Below are 19,587 nucleotides of genomic sequence, written 5' to 3'. Positions count from 1 at the left end.
CCTTAAGCTTTTAGTTTTTGCAGTAATTGCTAAAGTCAATCGTTGTTCTGTTTAAAGCAATCACACTGGACATATTATGAGACTGGGCAAAAAAGAATGCCTAGTTTTAAATTTGGCATAATCTTTACGAAAAGTTAACTATCTGTATCGGAACAAATGAACCAATTGTCAGTTTCTTTTCTGTTAGAAAATCAAGGAAGTTGTCACAATTTTCAATTCCAGTCTTGAATTGGTTATACCAATCAAAGCAACTATAGTAATCTGAGTTTTAAAAAAATATATTATGGCTACATTAGTTGTAGTTTTTTTTAATACTTCTGAAATTTCTGTTTCTAACTTTTTTCTTAAGGTGTTTTTCAAAGCTCTTTCCTTTTGGAAAAAATCGATAACTACGGTTTAAGTGTCTTTTACTCGAAGCAAAGTAATAATTTTAAACACTAAATGGACTATCTTGCCTTAAAGAATTAGCCGAGTTTTAGAACGGTCGGATATCTTAAATGTTCAGAAAATTATTAAACTTAGCACTAAGTTTTTCACAAAATTGTTTTTCTTATTGACATTTTGCACTATTTTCATGATTAGCAAAGACTTAAGATAGACAAAGCTTGACCTAACAGTCATGAATAATAGTTATAAAAATAGCATATTATTTACTAAAAGAGAAAGCTTGCCTTGGAGAAACAGCCTTTACAAAAGTCTCAGTTGTTTTAAAATGCCCAATCCTAGCTGTGATTAATTTAATATATTTCACCAAAAGTATTCTCAGACTTTTCTAAAAACATAACTTTCCAATTTATTCTCCCTTTTTTCTTTTCTTCCTTAAATATTGAGTTTTGAAAATTATACTGTCCTTCAAGTTAAATTTAAACTGCTTGAGATTAATTGTTCTTTGTTTGATATTTTGTCCTTTAAACAAAGTCATTTTTTTTTTCGTTCACTTATGTCATTCCAATTACCTTTGTTTTGTTTATTTCTAGTTTTCATCCTTTACTGAAACTGTATCACACACTGGATTATGTTTCATTTATATAAGAATTTCATACATTTTTGTTTGTTCTATAATTCTATTTATGTTTTTAAAACCATATTGCTCTTTTTAATGATATATGTATTGTCTAATAAATTTTATATGACTTATTGATGATTTTTTGTGTCACTTTCTAAAAGCAATTTTGTAAAATATCTTCAATATCTGGAAATTTTTATGCTTGCACATTTCCTGCGTCATAAATCTGTGTTTTGAGAATAAGCTATTGGTTCAATTTTTGTGGTAAAAATTTATTTTTATTTCTTATTTTAAAATGTTTATGGTGCAATAGATATAGATAATAACATAGTCAGGGTGCTTAGCGTTTTTAAAAAGTTCTTAAAGGTGCTTATTTTTTACTTTCGTTTTTAAAAGCCCTTTTAGGTGCTTTTTCCATTTGGTGTTTTTAAAAAGTGCTTAATTTTCCCTTTTCCAAAATGAGATTTTTTTTCTTAACCATATCACTTTTTGCTTCGAATTACACAAAAAGCGTGGTTTCCATGTTCTATTCAACGTTTTCACGATTCATTCAACCACAATCTATTTCGACATACCCTGTAGCGTATGAAAGCGCCAATCATTTTATCAAGTACTTGCAGGTTCGAATACTGAGTTGGATTCGGTGGGAAGGATTCATGCATTCTCATGAGCAACTCTGCTGCATTTTGCAAGAGAGATAATCTTTTTAAATAATAGTTAAATTAATTATTTATAATTTTGAATAAAAATTTTTTTACATGATTGTGTAAAGTAATTATAAATTTAATGATTCACTCAGTATTGAATGTATTTAAAATTGCCCATAAATTGTTTTTATGGTGGCTAATATAATCACGAAAAAAAATTCTTTGTAAGAAACAAGTTATTTTATCATGGTCATGTAACTTAGAAAACTATTTTGTTAAATATATATATGAACTTTCAACACTATGAAGGAAAAAAATTTATTAGTGCGCATATCCTAATTATAATATTTTTTTTGAGTGCTTAAAAAGTACTTCAAATGTGCCTATTTTTTGCTGAAAAATTTGACTGCGCACCCTGATAGTGTTAAAATTCATTGTTTATTTTTGAACCTAAAAGAGAGAGTAATAAATGCTCAGATTTCAGATTTTTATTTGCATCAATAGGTATCTTTCCATGCTTCAAAATTCATTGGTGGAAATGATCTACAATGCACCAAAGGATTTCTGAAATGCAACAGACATTGTTAGAAATTGTATATTACAAATTTTTTTTAAATTTAACTGAATTAAATTTCTAGTGAGCTCTTTATCTAATGTTATAGAAGAAGCAGACTTGTATAATATGCAGGGCTCCCACAGGTCAGGGAGAACCTGGAATTGTCAGGGAATTTAACTCTTAATAGTCGAAACATCGTGATTCGTATCAACACTACTTGAAAATCAAACATCGAGATTGGTATTCACGCGATTTAAAAAACGCACGTTGAGATTCACACAATTTAAACAAAGTACTTACATCGATATGTTTATTAAAACGTTGATAACATTCTGTTGATAAATGCTTCATATATTCTTGTTCAAATTTCAGGTATTTTTTTTTCTTCCAATTATTTAAAAAGTATTTTTACACATAAAATTTTTGAATTTTTTTTTGCTTCTCTCTGTAGTATGAACCAATGTAGAGTTCTATAAAACTAGAACATTTAAAAAAAAAAAAAAAAAAAAACTAGATTTTTAAAAAAAATTCTCCATGATGAGAATTTCCATGGCGACGGAAGGGTTGAAATTAGTTACAAGAGCCTGCAGAAAGGTTTTTAATTGACGTTTTGTGTTCCCAGAAAGTTTTTCATTTTATTTAAGCTCGTAGAGATGTATGATAAGTAACTCCGTCACCAAAATAGACCCGCACCCAATAAAATATCTGATTAAACGCACCTTAAGAAAACGTTCTAATTGTAAAATGAATGTTAAATCAGCGTTTAATACCATTCTTGTCTGACATTTGCAAAACTGGCGAACATTACGAGTTTTTTCGAATGCCATTCGGTCACTAACTGCCCTCTTACATTGACAATGGCAATAAAATCTGCTTTCGACCAGATTAAAATACAGTACAGAACCCGTTATCCGGAAATCAGAAAACCAAAAAACCGGAACGAAATTCGATAAATTTTTTAGCCATTTTTTAAAAAAAAATTTTTTTTCCTCATAAGATTTTAGGATTTTTTTTTCTTTTTCGAAAGATGTTTACCTTACCATCATTTTGGAAATAATTATTAGTGTATTCCTTCATCGTTTATTCTTCTTTTTAAGATTATTTCCAAAAAAACATTTTTTTTGTTGGGTTTAACAATAAACAAACGGCTTTTTGTAGCGATTCAGAAAACCGGAAAAATCAGTTATCCGGAATAGCAATGGTCCCGATCGTTCCGGATAATCGGTTCCCTACTGTAGAAAGAAAAAGTTTGTACATAGAAAAGCGACGTTACCAGGTTTATTTTAAGACTGTTTCAGAATTAAATTTTTACTGACCTAATGTTAGGCAAGGTAAATGGCTTCAGACGTATCTGATTTAATCTAGTTGTTTCACATAACAATCGAGCCAGAGACCATTTTTGAAGCTCCGCTAACTGATCTATTAATAAAAATATTAAAAAAAATTAAATAATATGACTTAAAAGTTTTTTTTCGTAAAAAAATAAACAAGTTGTCTATGGTTCTGCACGAAAAAGTAATTAATGAAGTATTGCGCGCAACTTATAAAAATCGAGTTTATGTAGTCTCAGCTAATTTTCCTGGTATTATGCTCATATAATATAAAGTTTATCATAAAATATGTTGTAAGAATTTCTTATAAAATTTAAAAAAATAGCAGATGAAAAGGTTTTTGAATAAGAATAATAAATCCAAATGAACCAACTACTATCCATCTCCTTTCCTTAAAAATTCTTGTAACACATTTAAAGATAAACTTTATATAAAATGAACATAATACCTGGAAAGACTGTATGGACTCGATTTTTACCCGCAATCTTTTATTTCTTACTTTTTTGTACAGACTCATAGATAAATTGTTTTTCAAAACTATTTTATTTCTTTATAGGATTTATTAAGTCCCTCCAGAAACACGTTTTAAAAAGCATGAGCGTAGTGTCAAATGTTAATTTGGTGATGTTGCACCGATCAGAGTTGGCCGTTGATTACAACTGTTATTGATTACAGCTGTGTAATCAATTACTTGTAACCACGATTACAAGTAATCAAAATTTTTGATTACATCAGAGTAGAGCGAAAATGTAATCGATTACATTTTTCAATTACAGTAATCAATTACATGAAATCATGATTACAAAGTTTGATTACAGCTGTAATCATGATTACATAGTCGATTACAGTAATCAATTACTTGTAATCATGATTACAATTTTCAAAAATTTTGATTACGGCTGTAATCATGATTACAATATTAATTACAGTAATCAATACTTATAATCGTGATTACTAGTAATCATGATATATGATTACATGTAATCAAACTATACGATTACAAGTTATTACGATTGTATACTATATGCAAATTCATTATGTAAGTATGTATGAGTTTGCATATTTTTATGTACATAGAATGTACGCACGCATGAACGTACAATTTGTGATTCCTATACGATGTATGCACAAACGTTGTACTCACAATATACATAATTATATTGTAATATACTTAATTCAATACGTATATGCTTAGTACATATAATTGTGCATTTATGAAACATGTACGCATGTATGTTAGTTTGAACGAAAATGCAATGTTTTGTATCTTTGTATACATAGACAATATATGTATGAACGTATATGAAAATAATGTTTATAAGTTTGCATGTTTTTATGTACTTAAGTACATACATTGTATAAATTTACGATAATAGCACGTATATGCAATGTACGTATGTATATAAAATTGTACGAATTTACGTACAATATGTAAGAATGTTGTTTAAAGGAACAATATATGCACATAGTTGCGTAAATAAAATGCATGCATGTACATTTATATGTACATCGATATATGTACAGTCCGCAAAAAAAAAAAAAAAAAAGATATCACCCTGAATAACTTTCGTTCGGATTTTCACGAACTAAGTGTCAATCTTAATGGTTCCTGGGGGTGACCTCAAATATGATAATTAATTAGTGATAACTATTAATTAAGTAACGAAATCAGACCCAATAACGTACTTTCTCTGAATAAACATAAATTTTTTTTTTGCATATTTAGGTTCCTTATCATCAAAATATAGGGTAGCCGTGATCTTGGAAATGTGGTCCCCATAGTTTGGTCAGGAGATCGATTCAAAGTTTGGACCCCTTAATGTTAATTTCGCTGTTAGAGTTTTCAGTCATATTTTAAGAACTAATGAAGTAATTAAAAAAAAAAATTTCACCTACTCATGAAACTCATTTACACAAAGGTTATTTCATGAAAAAAATAATTTTTAGTAATTATTTATTATTCAATTTATGTGAGGATGAAAAAATGTTGAATTATAAGGTATGTATTTTTTTTATACCATATTAATCTACATATTTTTCAATTGAAAAATCTAAAGTTTAAACTGTTTTTATTTATTAGAAGAATAGAAAAATTAAAATTAATTATTTTAAAGAAAATAATTTGGCGACAGATAAAAAATGATTAAATGGGGCGATTAATATTAAAATGTGATAAACTTACAAGGAACTTTACTTAGCGCGCGTAGCATAAAATTCCATTCATATTTTTTTTGCTAATAATCGTTTGCTAATCTTTTTCTTTTTTTAAAAAACTATAAAATACGATGTTTCTTTTTTAGTCGTCTAAAATTCTATTTGCAATTTAGTAAAGAAATTTGAATAAAACATTTTGAATAAAAAACATTTTATTCAACGAATGTCGAGTTTTATAAAAGCAGGCTTCTGATCGAATATGATTATACACCATATTGTGCTTATTTAATGCGATATTTTTTAGTTTTTTTTTTCCTCAATAACTGATACAATTTCAATAGTATACATACGTATAAATAGATTAGGAATAAAAATATTTATAAATTTCTTGAATTTTTTTTTTATAAATATTAATAAAAATACGTAGTAAACATATTTAAGCATATCTCACATCATCGCAAATTTCTCAACATCTTACTTGTCGTCTTAATCTTAAAAGTAATTTTTTAATCACCTGTCCGGAAGTGTTTCGCTGAATCATTTCACAAACTATTTAATTAAGTTTTAAAATTTTTAAAAATATTATTCTTTTCCCTACTACGCTTATTATTTCTTCATTAATATACTAATCAATTTTTTTAGTACTTGAATTTAGGTTTTCTTTAAAGTAAAGTTCCTTTTTAAATTATAGTCAAGTTTTTTTTAAAAAGAATTATTGTCCGCTAGCTAAGAAAAAAAACCTTGTTAAGAAATTAAAAACATCCCGCTGTTTTAAATTATTTAATGCAAAACAGCTAATTATTTACTAAGCATATTATTTTTTTCGAAAAAAAGTATATGAATCATTGATTGTCTTTCTTTTGTTTTGTTTCTTGTGACTTCAACATAGATTATCTAAAATAGTGCTGATGTTTAAGAAATCACTACGAAGAGTATAACGATACCGAACATAGAAAGCTGTCGAATACGTAGCCAATATTTTTAAGCGTGTTAAAATATCTCAGTATCTTAAATGTCGTCCTAACATCTTAGTTATGAAATTAAATTTTTAATTATCTGGCCACGTGTGATTCACTAATTATTTCATTACATCTTTTACTCTTTCTTTATGATTCCATGTAGGTTTTTTTCCAGATAATGTACTAAACTATTTTGTTTAATATTTTACTTTAGCATGATTCTCTAGATATTATTGTAGTATAATTTGTTATCAGGAAAAATGCCTTATTTTGTTAAGTAATACTAAATGGAATACTTGGAAATATTAAAAATTTAAAATTGTAAGAAGATTCCGAAGCCGTGCCAATTTTAGAATCATCTGATTTTATAAAATTAATTATATGATTTCCAAACTTATTTTGATAAAGAAAGACAAAAAAAAAAAAAAAAAAAAAAAAAAGAGAGAAAAAAAAGGCTGAAGAAGAAGCATACTTTCAAGAAGGCTAGCATACTTTCTACAGAAACTGTGAAAATCACTTTTTCCTATATTTCGCCAAAAGAGGGTAAGAATGATATTGCTCCAAGGGACTTACTCAATAATTTCGCTATTTCCAGAATGAAATCTGTTTGATCGAAACGTATTTCCTTTAAAATTAAAACGAGGAAAAAATTAACTTTTATCATTTATCTAAGCTTATTCCATTTATTTAATGATAGCGGTATAAAGGTTAAGGATATGCGATGGAAGCCCCGTTTACTATTATACTAAAAATGCATTAAATCATAACTTGAATAATTTATTTTAAGCAAATCATTTAATAATTTTAAGCAAATAAGGGGGTAAAAATAAACTAAGTAAAAATACTCCGAAAGAATACCATAAAATATATTTAGAATAAACTTTGGAATCGATATATAAAAAATACCTTTTCAAACAACTTCGAGTAGAACGAAAACGCTAGCTTGTTTGAAATAGTTGTCCTTGTAACTATTTAATTTCGATTCCTGGTGCTAGGGGACATTCCATTTTCACATTCGACTTTTGAAATTTCAATTGTAAATAGAATTTTTTAATGTCCTAAAATTAAAATGTTAAGGCTTGCAGCAAAAAAAAAAAAAAAAAAAAAAAATCAAATTGTGCGGCATTGATTTTTTTTACAAAGTAGTGAATTATTATTTTTTCAATCTAAGAACCTGTGCCTACAACTTATGTAAAACTTATTTTAATATCGAGTGAAATAATTTAATATGTTGTGTCACTAAATAGATAATCCCAAGAAACTAAATCGAAAATATAAGAACTTCATTGATTTAAAAAATAATAGATGATACTGAAAATAAACATGTTTTGAGCATCCAATAATAAAAGTCACAAGTTATTCAAGCTTGACAAGTTTTGAGAATGGGCGATTATATCTGAACGATCGAAACATTTCGACTTTTACTTCCCTCTTCATATTTTTTGAAGCCAGTTGAGTTTTTATCGTCAATTCTACTGTTTTACATTTGGGTCTTGACCTTATTTTGATAAGGATTTTACACTCGTTAAAGTAAACATATGCATTTTCATATTTTAGCAGGATTTACGTGGTCTTTAAAAACGTAAGAGCATCAATATTGTAAAATTTATATTTAACTTTAAAATTAAAATTTTGAGACCAGATATTTTGAGTTAATGTAATTAAATATTTTATCTTTTAAGTTTTCGTGCCCTCATTTCAGTATCTTAAGGACCTTACGAGCTCTGTTTAAAAAGAGAGTATCGTATCAGATATATGTAAGAAAACAAAAATAATCATAGTAGCAGTATTTGGTGGTAAATGTAGCTTATGGTAGTTTAAGAATATGCTGTGCGACATTTTATGGTGAATTTGCGAACGTAAGTTACAGAATGTATCGAAACATGAGGATGCTATTTGCTAATAATCATCTTTATCCAAAGAAAACCATGTAACCTAAATATCTAGCAGAATGAAGCAATTTTTTAAACAATGATTCATACAATATGCATCATGTTATTTCAATATCTTATTCTTAAACATAACATATTTCAATGTTTTTAAAATACCACTAAACATTCAGCAATTCCTTGAGTTATAGAAAAATAGAAATATCGTAAATTATAGAAAACCTTGTGAATGTGCATTAGAATTACTATACAATCTACATTTTATTTTTCAAGCACTTTTTTTTCCTTCAAACTTTCTTGCCTAGAAAACTCGAATAAAGCTGTAAAAATGATTATCCCTAAAATTTTGTATATAGCTATAATAAGTTATGTTAATTTGATTTTAGTATGAAATCCTCGAATAAATATAGCATAAACAGCATAATCTAAATAATATCAGATAAAAAGTTCATGTAGTTAAATTCTAAAAATTTAGAAAATCATAAATAATTTATAAATCGATTCAAGTTTTCTTTTCAAAGGGGATTAAAAAAAAATTTTTTTTTTTTGCTTTTTGGACAGAAGTCAGCTTAAAAGCTGTCTATTGCCTAGAAACTTCGAGATATTTTCTATCAACAATTAATTAAACCTCTCTCAAAACATTAGTGCGCAAAGTAATAATATTATACTGGATAGTTTAAGGTTTATAATCCCGGCCGAGCCCAAACTTTTTTTTAATGTGATTTTTTGAGTTGTGGGGGCTCTGGAGATAGAGCGAGTTCTGGCAAATCAATTATCTATTCAGGCAAATCAATTTCGTCGTTTCTTCAACACATTTTGTTTTAAGAATTGAGAACATTTCTTTAACGGCTCGAGAGGTGCGCGAGGAAGTAGTACAGCACGTAATGGAGCATTAGGATGAGTTTTCCATCTTCATACCCTCCAACTTATGAGGATTTTGAAAATAATTCTTTCTAGTGGTAGCGAACCAAAGTAGAAATTTGTAAAGCAAATGGATCTCTCATAAAACTTTTATCAGAACTTAAGAATCTAGCCATATGGCCTGCACTTTCATAAGTAATAGTGGACAAGTTACGCTAAAATTAATTTTTTTTAAAAATATTAAGACATTAATTTTGCTACCGTCTGAAAAGAGGATTTCTGAAACTACGGAAATTCCGTAGCAGTTGGAGGGTATGCATCTTATTTAACCATATGGATGAAAATAATTTTAATACTTCTGCTGCCTACTGTGCTGAAATAAAGTTATGGTATTTGTGTGATTTAATGGCTGTCGGTGGACCGGGTTCGAATCTCCACGATGGCTGGTCGATACGAATTTCGCACCGACCGCAGTCCTTACGTAAAATATCCTCAGTGGTAGACGGATCATGGGTTAGAGTCCCCTTAATATGAGGGTAACCATGGGAGGTTTTCGTGGTCTTCCTCTCCATGTAGCGCAAATGCGGGTTATTTCCCTCAAAAAGTCCTCCACGAAGGCAAATTTCTCCCCATACTTGATCCAGGAGTTCCCTTGTCTTCTGGATTTAGTTCAAAATTACAAGGTACGGAGTTGAACATTGATGGTCATACACTTAGAATTGGATGAACTGTTAAGCGCTGGTTATACAATGGAAAATATTACACATAAGTCCTACATTAATTTCCTTTCGTCCATCAGAGCAAAAGCAAGGTTAACCTTTTCTGAAATAGAATATCTCTTATATGGTCTGTTCATGTTGTGACTGTATCCATTAAGGTCCCGGGAATAGAGACTTTTATTGCAGAGGTAAAGACGGAAACGGAGTTGAACACGAGCAGTCGCAAACCCAGAAAATTGGATCGGCTGTTCAACGACGGTTATAAATTAAGGAATTATAATGCTTAAATACAGTTGACTTGGTTATTATTAAAGTTTATATGTTGTGCAAGATAATTTTGAAAGGTGGCGGTTAGTTTTTTAATATTTACAAAGATTATTTCTAGTTGTGATCAAAACAAATATGAATCAAGATCAAATTGTATATATACTTTTAATATAAAAAAAAAAAACAACAGCAACAAAATAAGGAGATACGGAAAGTTGCCTACCTGGAGTGAGAGGATATCTTCCATTTCTGTGCGTAACGAAGAAACTGTCACCAAATTTGAGTCGATGGAATTGAGTGGCAACGATGCAAGCAGCAGTGGGACCCACTTCACCATTTGCAACCGGAAACTCTCTGTAAATTCCACTGATCAAATCAACATCACGGACGTCTCTGAAAATCATACCAATGTTTATTAGCCAAGTTCCGTAGTTTTAGATAAATGAACAATTAGGGTACAAATAATTAGCTCTAAATTTAGACACAAAACACCAATAAATGCTATAAATTATTATTAACAGTTAGAGTTAATAGTAATCATTCATTATTATTCATAACTACTAATTATTAATGTTAGTTACCAGCAGAGCCTGATTAAGGCAGGGGCAGTTGCCAAGGGCCCCAACATCAGAAGTTTGCCATTGCCTTACTATTAACCACATTATAATGCCTGCATATGCAAATGCAAAAGTAATTAAACAAATCACAAAAAGGCCACGGGCGGTGGTAGAAGCTAAATTCCTTTTCATTTATTTAATCTGTTTCATTATTAAATCGTAACTACCACCACGACTTACATTGTAAATTATTCATATTTAAAGAAAATAGTTCATAGCATTTAACTTCAATACCGATAATGCTAACCTGAAGACAAATGCCCAATTTTGTAGAAATGGAAATTTGTTTATGATCTAATTTTTAATAATTAATAAAGTTACTTCAATTAAATTCATAAAAGTTTGAAAATCAGTAATTTTTAAAAAAATCTAGGTGGAAAACTCTTATTGAATTGATGCTTCTTAAAAATGTTTAATAACTTTTAAAGTATTTAAATTGTTTATCCGTTCTGAAACCCAGATAATTCTTTAAGGGAAGACGGTTTATATAGCTTCAAATTATAACTAACGCTTGCCTAAACTGTGGTTGTTTTGTTCAGTGCGCTAGAAGCACTATAAATTGTCGAATTCATAAGTTTAATTTTGTGCATGCAAAGTATTATAACCTTTCTTAGATACCTAATTACCGTTTTTAGGTCAGTTTTGACGAAAATATCATTTTTCTGTTTTTTATATAAAGTAAAACGATGGACATTATTTCTACGTCAAATAGAACAGAAGTTGTGATTATTTAAAAAAAAAAAAAAAACTATATTAGTTATTAAATTGATAACTGTCTTTTCTGTACTTTTTCTCAAAACTAATTTTTGGGTTATTTTCTTTTATTCAAAATGCAATCTCTTAAAATACTTCTGTTCAAAATACTTGAAATTTTGCATAAAAGATTTCTTTACATATGCTTAGGGAATAGACTATATACTAGTGGATTAAAATATTATTTTATATTATACAGCAAAAATAAAAATAACCAATTGCAATTTTTAGTTTTTTTTTTACCAAATAAGAAATAAGTTTCCACATTTGCTATAAAATATCTAAATATTATAATATTATGTCTAATGCTTAGTTTGTTCCCTAAATTGAATTCTTATGAGTGTTATAAAGCAAAAATAGTGACAAAATAATAAACTTTAACCAAGTTATGTGATTTTGAGAAAAGATAAAGTTTTGGTCTTTTTTTTATTAGTTTGCCCCCATATTTTTTGAAAATTTCCCCCCATATTGTTTTGTATTTATACCATGTTTTAATATATAATACACTCATAAATCTATACATTGTCTCCGAAGGTATTTAGGTACCTAAATTTTTGTGGAATAATTATTAATTTAATACTAATTTGAATTAAACCACTTACTCATACATATCTTCAAGTGCAAGAATATTTCGTTTGCTCATTAGCTTAAAACGGTGCAAATCCCAAAAATCCATTAATCTGATTCTTCCTTTGGAACACATTTTCACCATATCTACGTATGTTGCTAATCCAGCGTCCCTTCCTCTTTGCAAATCCGTACTGATCAAGTCAGAACCAAAAGTTGCACCAGGGAGTCTGGAAAGTGTTTGTGAATCATTTTTATAATCAGGAGCTAAAACTCTCAAACATTGCTCGAATTTCAAGACTCAAACTGTTCTGGAGTTATGAGAGACGATGTTGTTGTTAATTTACGTCGCACTAGAGCAGCACAATGGGCTATTGGCGACGGTCTGAGAAACATCCCGGAGGATGATCCGAAGACATGCCATCACAATTTTGATCCTCTGCGGAGGGGATGGCACCCCCGCTTCGGTAGCCCGACGACCTGCGCGCGAAGTCGAGCACTTTACGGTAGCACAGTTTAACGAGGACCAATACCGCACATCCTCGGTCCCTACGCAGACTGATCCAAGTGGTCACCCACCCGCACACTGACCGTAGTCAGTGATGCTTGACTTCGGTGATATGCTGGGAACCGTGTCTTAATGATCAGTCCGCTGCGGGACATATGAGAGACGAAATCTTCACTTTATAATTATAGATTCTTGGTATCAATTTTTAGGGTTTATAGCCTGTAGAGGCTGTTGGTTGCGACAACTGAGATAGCATGAAAAGCCGAGGTAGAGAGATCGAGTATTGGATCGAAGACGTAAGGTAGGAGGACGAACCGGAATAGTTTCTGCTCCGGATGAATACCAGCGGAGGAGCACAACCGGCGGCCAAGGCAGGGAGTGAAGAGGCTGATGTCCAGTACTTAAGGAGATGACAGTTTGCCTGCGAGAGGGTTGTTGTGCAGCGTCCGAGACTTCATACCGATATTCCGTTTCTACCCGGTGACGCCCATCTGCAGTATGAGATGTTTACAATCGAAAGTTTAAGTTTAAATTGTTTTTTTAATAACAACTTTTAAATGTTTTTAACGAATAACCTGTAATTGGAGTTTGTGAGTTTCTTGATGGTTTGTTATCTTTTACTATTAAAGAGGACGTCTTACATTCCCATCACCGAAACTTATACAATTGGTGACCTGTGAACGAATACGTATATTTCTGTTTTTGCAAACTGCATTTGAGAAATTCTACTAGTTGATGGATTACGGAGAAATGCTGGTACATTTCAAGTTTCAAAATTTTTGGCAAGCCGTGAGTACAAATTGCTTCTATTGTTGGACTTATCCATTTTGGATTAATGCAAAAAATGCCCGAATCTACGGAAACTGCTGATCAACAAATTGCTCGTGTCACTGTAAAGCCGCCACCTTATTGGAGACTTATTCCAGGATTGTGGTTTAGACAAATTGAAAGTCAGTTCACTCTTGCTGGAGTAACGAAAATCGAAATTTCACCACGTAGTTTCTGCTCTACAACCGGAGGAACTGGCGATTATCAGCGATATTATTATCAGTTCAGCATGGATGAGCCTTTCACCGCACTTAAAAAAAAAGATTGTGAGCTCAATATGCTGAATCTGAAGCTCAACGCTTAAGGGATTTGATTTCGGGGATGCAACTTGGCGACTACCGTCCTTCAAGACTGCTTTTGGAAATGCGGAATAAAGCCGGCACGAGAATTAACGATGAGCTTCTTAAATTTTTATATTTGCAGAGGTTGCCTACTAATGTTCAACAGATTTTGTCGATTTTCAACGATAACCTGGACAAGCTGGCGGAGATGGCGGATGGTATTATGGCTACGACAACTAACGCACAGTCAGTCAGCGTAGTTGCTGGTTCGACAGATCAGACGGATTTACGGTCTTTATTGACAGAGATCACAGCTCGTCTCTCACGGTTGGAAGCCCGTACAAGTGACCGGTCAAGGAGTACTAGTCAGAAACGCTCTACTTGCCGAAGCCGATAATCTGCAAATTCACAGTATTGCTGGTATCATAAAATATTCAAGCAGCGAGTGACAAAATGCCGACCTCCATGTTCGTTCCAACCGGAAAACTGCTGAGGCCGTCATCCAGTCAAAAGGGTGACGATTCAGCGGCTTTATCTGACGGACAAGTCTACATCCTCACGTTATCTCATTGATACAGGAGCTGACGTCTCTGTGATACCCCGTTCTGCCTATGCATCTAGTGACCATTCTTTACAGATGAAATTGTTCGCCGCAAACGGTACGACCATTCCAACGCTTGGCCAAAGCCTGTTGAAATTAGACCTTGGGGTCAGAAGAGAGTTCAGCTGGCCTTTTATCATTGCTGCCGTGCCTCATCCAATTATCGGAGCTGACTTCTTACGCAATTTTGGTTTATTAGTAGCCGTCAAAAATGCTACAGTTATTGATTCTTTGACCAAGTTGCAAACAAGAGGTACCCGGTATGCTGAGATTGCTTCAACGGTAGAGGTAATTTTAGAGAACTCTAAATTCCGTTTCCTGCTCTGATTAGGTCAGGTGTCACGCCAAAAAAAGTTAAGCATGGAGTAGAACATTGGATACAGACAAAAGGACCTCCTATTTTCTCGAAACCTCGACGTTTATCGTCAGATAAGTTGAAAGCTGCAAAACAAGAGTTTGAATTTCTGGTAGCATCAGGGGTTTATCAGCCTTCCAAAAGCTGTTGGGCAAGTCCGTTACACATGGTTCTAAAAAAGAATGGCGACTGGCGACTGTGTGGTGATTTTCGTCGTCTTAATGGTGTGACCGTGCCAGATAGGTACCCTGTTCTCCACATGCAAGACTGTTTTCAGGTTTTGGAAGGTAAAAGGATATTTTCTATCTTGAACCTGGAAAAAGCGTATTATCAGATTCCGGTACGCAGGGAAGACGTGCCAAAGACTGCGGTAACAACTCCGTTTGGATTGTTCGAGTTTTTGTATATGCCGTTTGGATTATCAAATGCTGCCGCAACTTTCCAACGCTTCATTCATCAAGTCTTAGGTGAGTTTGAATTTTGTGTACCTTATTTTGATGACGTATTTAAACTTTTTAAAGACGTTTTAAAGCTTTGGTGGAGTGTTCCGGCTATCGAAAATCGGCATGAAATTTCTGGACGACCCAATAATTACTTAAGATCTAAAAGTATTTTTAGTTTGAGATTCCAAAAATATGCATTAAAGGTGATGATTATGGAACACCCTATATTTAGATAGATACGTACTTGTATGTAAATTTCGAAACATCATCCACTGAAAAAGAATCGTTCTGCTCGGAAGGAACTTCAGACGATCCAGCCAATAAGGGGTCAAGTTGTCCCTCATGCAGTAGCCTGAGATTTGAATATGTGTCACGGAATTTCAGTCGTGGCATGTAGCTGCTGATGCAAGTGGAGGTCATACTGTGAACTCGAAATGCTGCTGTACTGAACTCAGCTATTATAGATGGATTTACTTCATCGTTGTAAAGGGATCTGCCACTGGGATGGACATGCAGGTCGTAAATTTCCAGGTAATCAGGTCCAATTAGATACGGTAAATATTCTTTGTAGACAATCAACTGATATATCCCAATTGATATTCGCCTGTTAATCAGAGAAGAAAAAGAAGTGATTAGGTACATACCCTTCACACATTAGGTCACATTTGGAGCAGGTTTTTTTTTTCTTTATACAATCTGGCGTTTTCTAGTGGGAGCAGAATCTAGAGGGGAAAAATGTTTTATGTTTTTCTTCACAGCTACCAAAATAATTTTTAATTTAAAGTTAATTGTTTAGACACTTAACTTTAACTGTTATTTTGATATTTAACTGTAACTTGGAAGTTTGTCATCGGTAGTGCCGGAACTGAATTTTTTTTTAAAAATAAATTTTACGAAAGTTTTTATCCGAAGTTTATTATTAAAAGTTTTTAGTTAAAAGTTTTAAAGCTTACAGGCCATGACCGTCGTTATACCATTTTATATATTTGCTCACTGTCCATTTGTTCTGTTATCTACACTGGTTGTTATGAATTTGATAAATGTTAGTTGATAATAACGATTCGCTAAAATTTAAAAACCTTATTTCACGTTATGACGATGATGTTCCTTTATAGATGGTTACATACGTTCTTCTTCTCGGTTCATTGTGCGCATGCGCATTCATTAAAAGTTACAGATGGCGCTGCTCCACTAGTTATTATAAATAAATAAAATTCTCCTAAAAATAAGACGATCCTTATAAAATTTGAATGTGCTGAATAAGAGTTGCTAAGTAAAACTGCAAAACGTAAATTCGTAGCGCTGCAGTGGAATGAATCAACCCCAATGAGCATAAAATTGTATGTTTGACCGCAACCCTGCAAATTTCGCTGTATTTCTGAAATTAAAAATTTGAGAAAGCCAGTTTTTATCAATGATCTCTGGGCATCATTTGTCCGAAGAATGGCGATGGAAATCCTTTGAGCCCATATGGTGAGCCCGTCGCATTTGAAGTTTTCAGAATGCGCTTCTTTGATTTCTTTTATAACTAAAATGTTTTAATTTAGCTCGTTTTCTTGAAATTTCTAAACTTGTGTTTCGCCTAAAGCTAGATTCGTTTTTTACCTATGAGTCTTTTTAAATAACTTTTCACAGACTAGCAAATGAATAGAACCTGAACCCATTCATATTACAGTTTGCTGTTCACGAAAAAAACCTCTCTCTTTAGACGAACTTTCCTGTGATTTTATATCAAATGCAAATCAGCCAACTTTCGTAAAGCTATTGTGTACTCTTTAGTTTTCTCCCTCTAGTTTACTCATGGTTGTAATTTATAAAACTCACAATAGTATTATTAATATGAAAAAAGCTAAAAAAAATAAATAATAAAAAAAAACCCTCCTGTGCCCGTTACTGAGTAAAGAGGAACCTGAAAAATATTAAAACAATTAATGAGTAATATATTAGTATAAATACACAACGTTTTTAAAGTGCTATATTTTCTTCTGACATTTTTTAAAAATTCGGTATTTTCTTAAAAATTTTGTAAAATTTCATAATTTTTGCAGCTGTTGCAAGAAGTGAGAATATTGCTGAAAAATTCCGAAAAAATTCACGAGTAATATTTTATTCAATGCTCAACTTTTGAGTGGTCATTTGATTTTATACGGCAATTTTTGAAGATATGAAAAATTTACGAGACTTTGCTGTTCTTTTGAAAAATTTCAAAATATTAAGAGTCATATGAAGTTTTGTTATGTATTATTATGAACTTATAGTGAAATTTTTACACTTTTCTCATAAAAAATATTTCATTTAATTGGGAGATTTTTTTTTCTACCTTAGAATTGATTTACTAAATCTGATTTGCGTTGATCTGATGATTACCACTAAACAAGGTGCTCTGGAAAGATCACTTTCAATATACACCGAAGAGCCACCCTGCTAATAACATGTAGGACCACATTTAGTCTTCAAAACTGCTAGCACCCGCCTTGGAATTGATTCCACAAGGTGCTGATAGGTAGTCTGAGGTATCCGGTACCAAGCGTTCACCATCTGGTCCTGCAATTCCCTCAAATTGTGAGGGGGTAGCGTGGCAGCATGAATTTGGTTTTCCAAGTAGGACCACAAATGTTCTATTGGATTAAGTTCAGGTGAATTTGGGGGCCAAGTGATGACTTGAAAGTCACTGGAATGTTCCTCGACGATTCGACCCTTATGACACGGTGCATTATCCTGTTGGTAAACACCATCCCCCGCAGGAAAAACTGTTGCCATGAATGGGTGAACCTGGTCTGCAACTATGTTCAAGTAGCTTACAGACGTCAAGGATTGTTCTATGAGGATTATGAGTCCTAATGTGGCCCATGAAAACATTGTTCCTGGGCGAGAAACCATGAAAACCTGGGCGAGCCCATTGTTATAGATGGAGTGTGGTCATAATGTAATGACTCTTCGGTGTATATATATATATATATATATATATATATATATATATATATATATATATATATATATATAAGTTCAAAATGAAGAATAAAACAAAGAAAAATTATAGACATATGAAAAAAAGGGGGGTGGGAAATAATAAGTAAAAAAACAACAAACATTTTATTTAAAAAAAAAAAAAGTGAAATGTTAATTAAAAAACCGGAAAAAAAGTCGGAAAAAAAAGATATAATCTTTTCTTCAGCCCACACGATTATATCCGCAAAACAGAGTGCTTTCTGATATTGTATCAATAAAGCCAAAGCAAAATATATTAATACAATAGTGTGAGGAGCACTCAAAAAAAAATTTTTATAAAATAACAACATAAAAATAGATCATAAAAAGTCAATATAACATGTAAAAACAGATAATAAAATAAAATAAAAAGAAAAAATAAAATAAAAAGAAAAAACATTAAAAAGGGGGGACTATAAAGCGAGTAGCAAAATCATAACAACTTACATGGACAGTTATTTTTCAAGAATGATTTAAAAATGTTTTCGCAGAAAGATTGCCAGATTACAAAATATGAAAACAAAAGATGAAAACAAAAGCGCAAATTGAGTGTAACAAAAGGTTTCTAAAGTGTCGTTCTTACTGCACTGCTGAAGTGATTTGTTATTCTGAGTTTTGATTTGTTAGTTACCAAGGATGGGCCCGAAATGGATGTGCACAAGGTAATATTATACTGGATAATTTTAAAAATTGATCATAAATAATTTTAGAAGATAGATGTTTATTTAAGAAAAAATATAAAATAGAAAAGAGAAACATAAATTGCCTGCTTTGCAAATAATTTTAGCCGCGGATTTGCACGATATGGATTAGCACATAGAAAAATTATTTAAATTATCAAAGAAAAAATTTTAATAGATAATTTCTAACACAGATTTGCCCGAAATGGATTTGCACGTGGAAAAATTAACAAAGAAAAATTTTAGCAGATAATTTTAACCACGGACTTGCCCGAAATGGATTTGCACATGGAATTGTATAAATTAATAAAGAAATTTTTAGCAAACAGTTTATCCACGGATTTGCCCGAAATGGATTTGCACATGGAAAAACTGTATAGATTAACAAGGGAAATTATTTAGCAAAGGAATTTTTAGTAAATAATTCTAACCACGGATTTGCCCGAAATGGATTTGCACATGGAAAGATTAACAAAGAAAAAATTTTAGTACATAATTATAGCCACGGATTTGCCCGAAATGGATTTGCACATGGAAAAATTACATAAATTAACAAAGAAATTATTTAGTAAATAAT

General features: G+C 31.5%; 1 protein-coding gene across 1 annotated transcript in view; it reads right to left on the bottom strand.

Annotated features, from left to right (window-relative positions):
* Window positions 1-2,126: 2,126 nt before the first annotated feature.
* The window catches only part of LOC107456874 (peroxidase), a 44,047-nt gene continuing 26,586 nt past the window's right edge, over window positions 2,127-19,587 (bottom strand). Inside the window, exons 10-14 of the mRNA XM_087152541.1 lie at window positions 15,587-15,946; window positions 12,362-12,556; window positions 10,613-10,782; window positions 3,526-3,628; window positions 2,127-2,217 (exon numbers count right to left, since the gene is read on the bottom strand). Coding sequence (XP_087008667.1) covers window positions 2,151-2,217; window positions 3,526-3,628; window positions 10,613-10,782; window positions 12,362-12,556; window positions 15,587-15,946 — 895 coding nt within the window. The 3' untranslated portion in view covers window positions 2,127-2,150. The remainder of the gene's footprint in view (window positions 2,218-3,525; window positions 3,629-10,612; window positions 10,783-12,361; window positions 12,557-15,586; window positions 15,947-19,587) is intronic.

The sequence above is a fragment of the Parasteatoda tepidariorum genome, chromosome 9, assembly GCF_982258835.1.
Source record: "Parasteatoda tepidariorum strain Cologne lab strain chromosome 9, Ptep-v5.0, whole genome shotgun sequence".
NCBI classification, from domain to species: domain Eukaryota; kingdom Metazoa; phylum Arthropoda; class Arachnida; order Araneae; family Theridiidae; genus Parasteatoda; species Parasteatoda tepidariorum.
The sequence above is the reverse complement of the archived record's forward strand: the minus strand, read 5'-3'. Positions and strand labels throughout refer to the sequence as shown.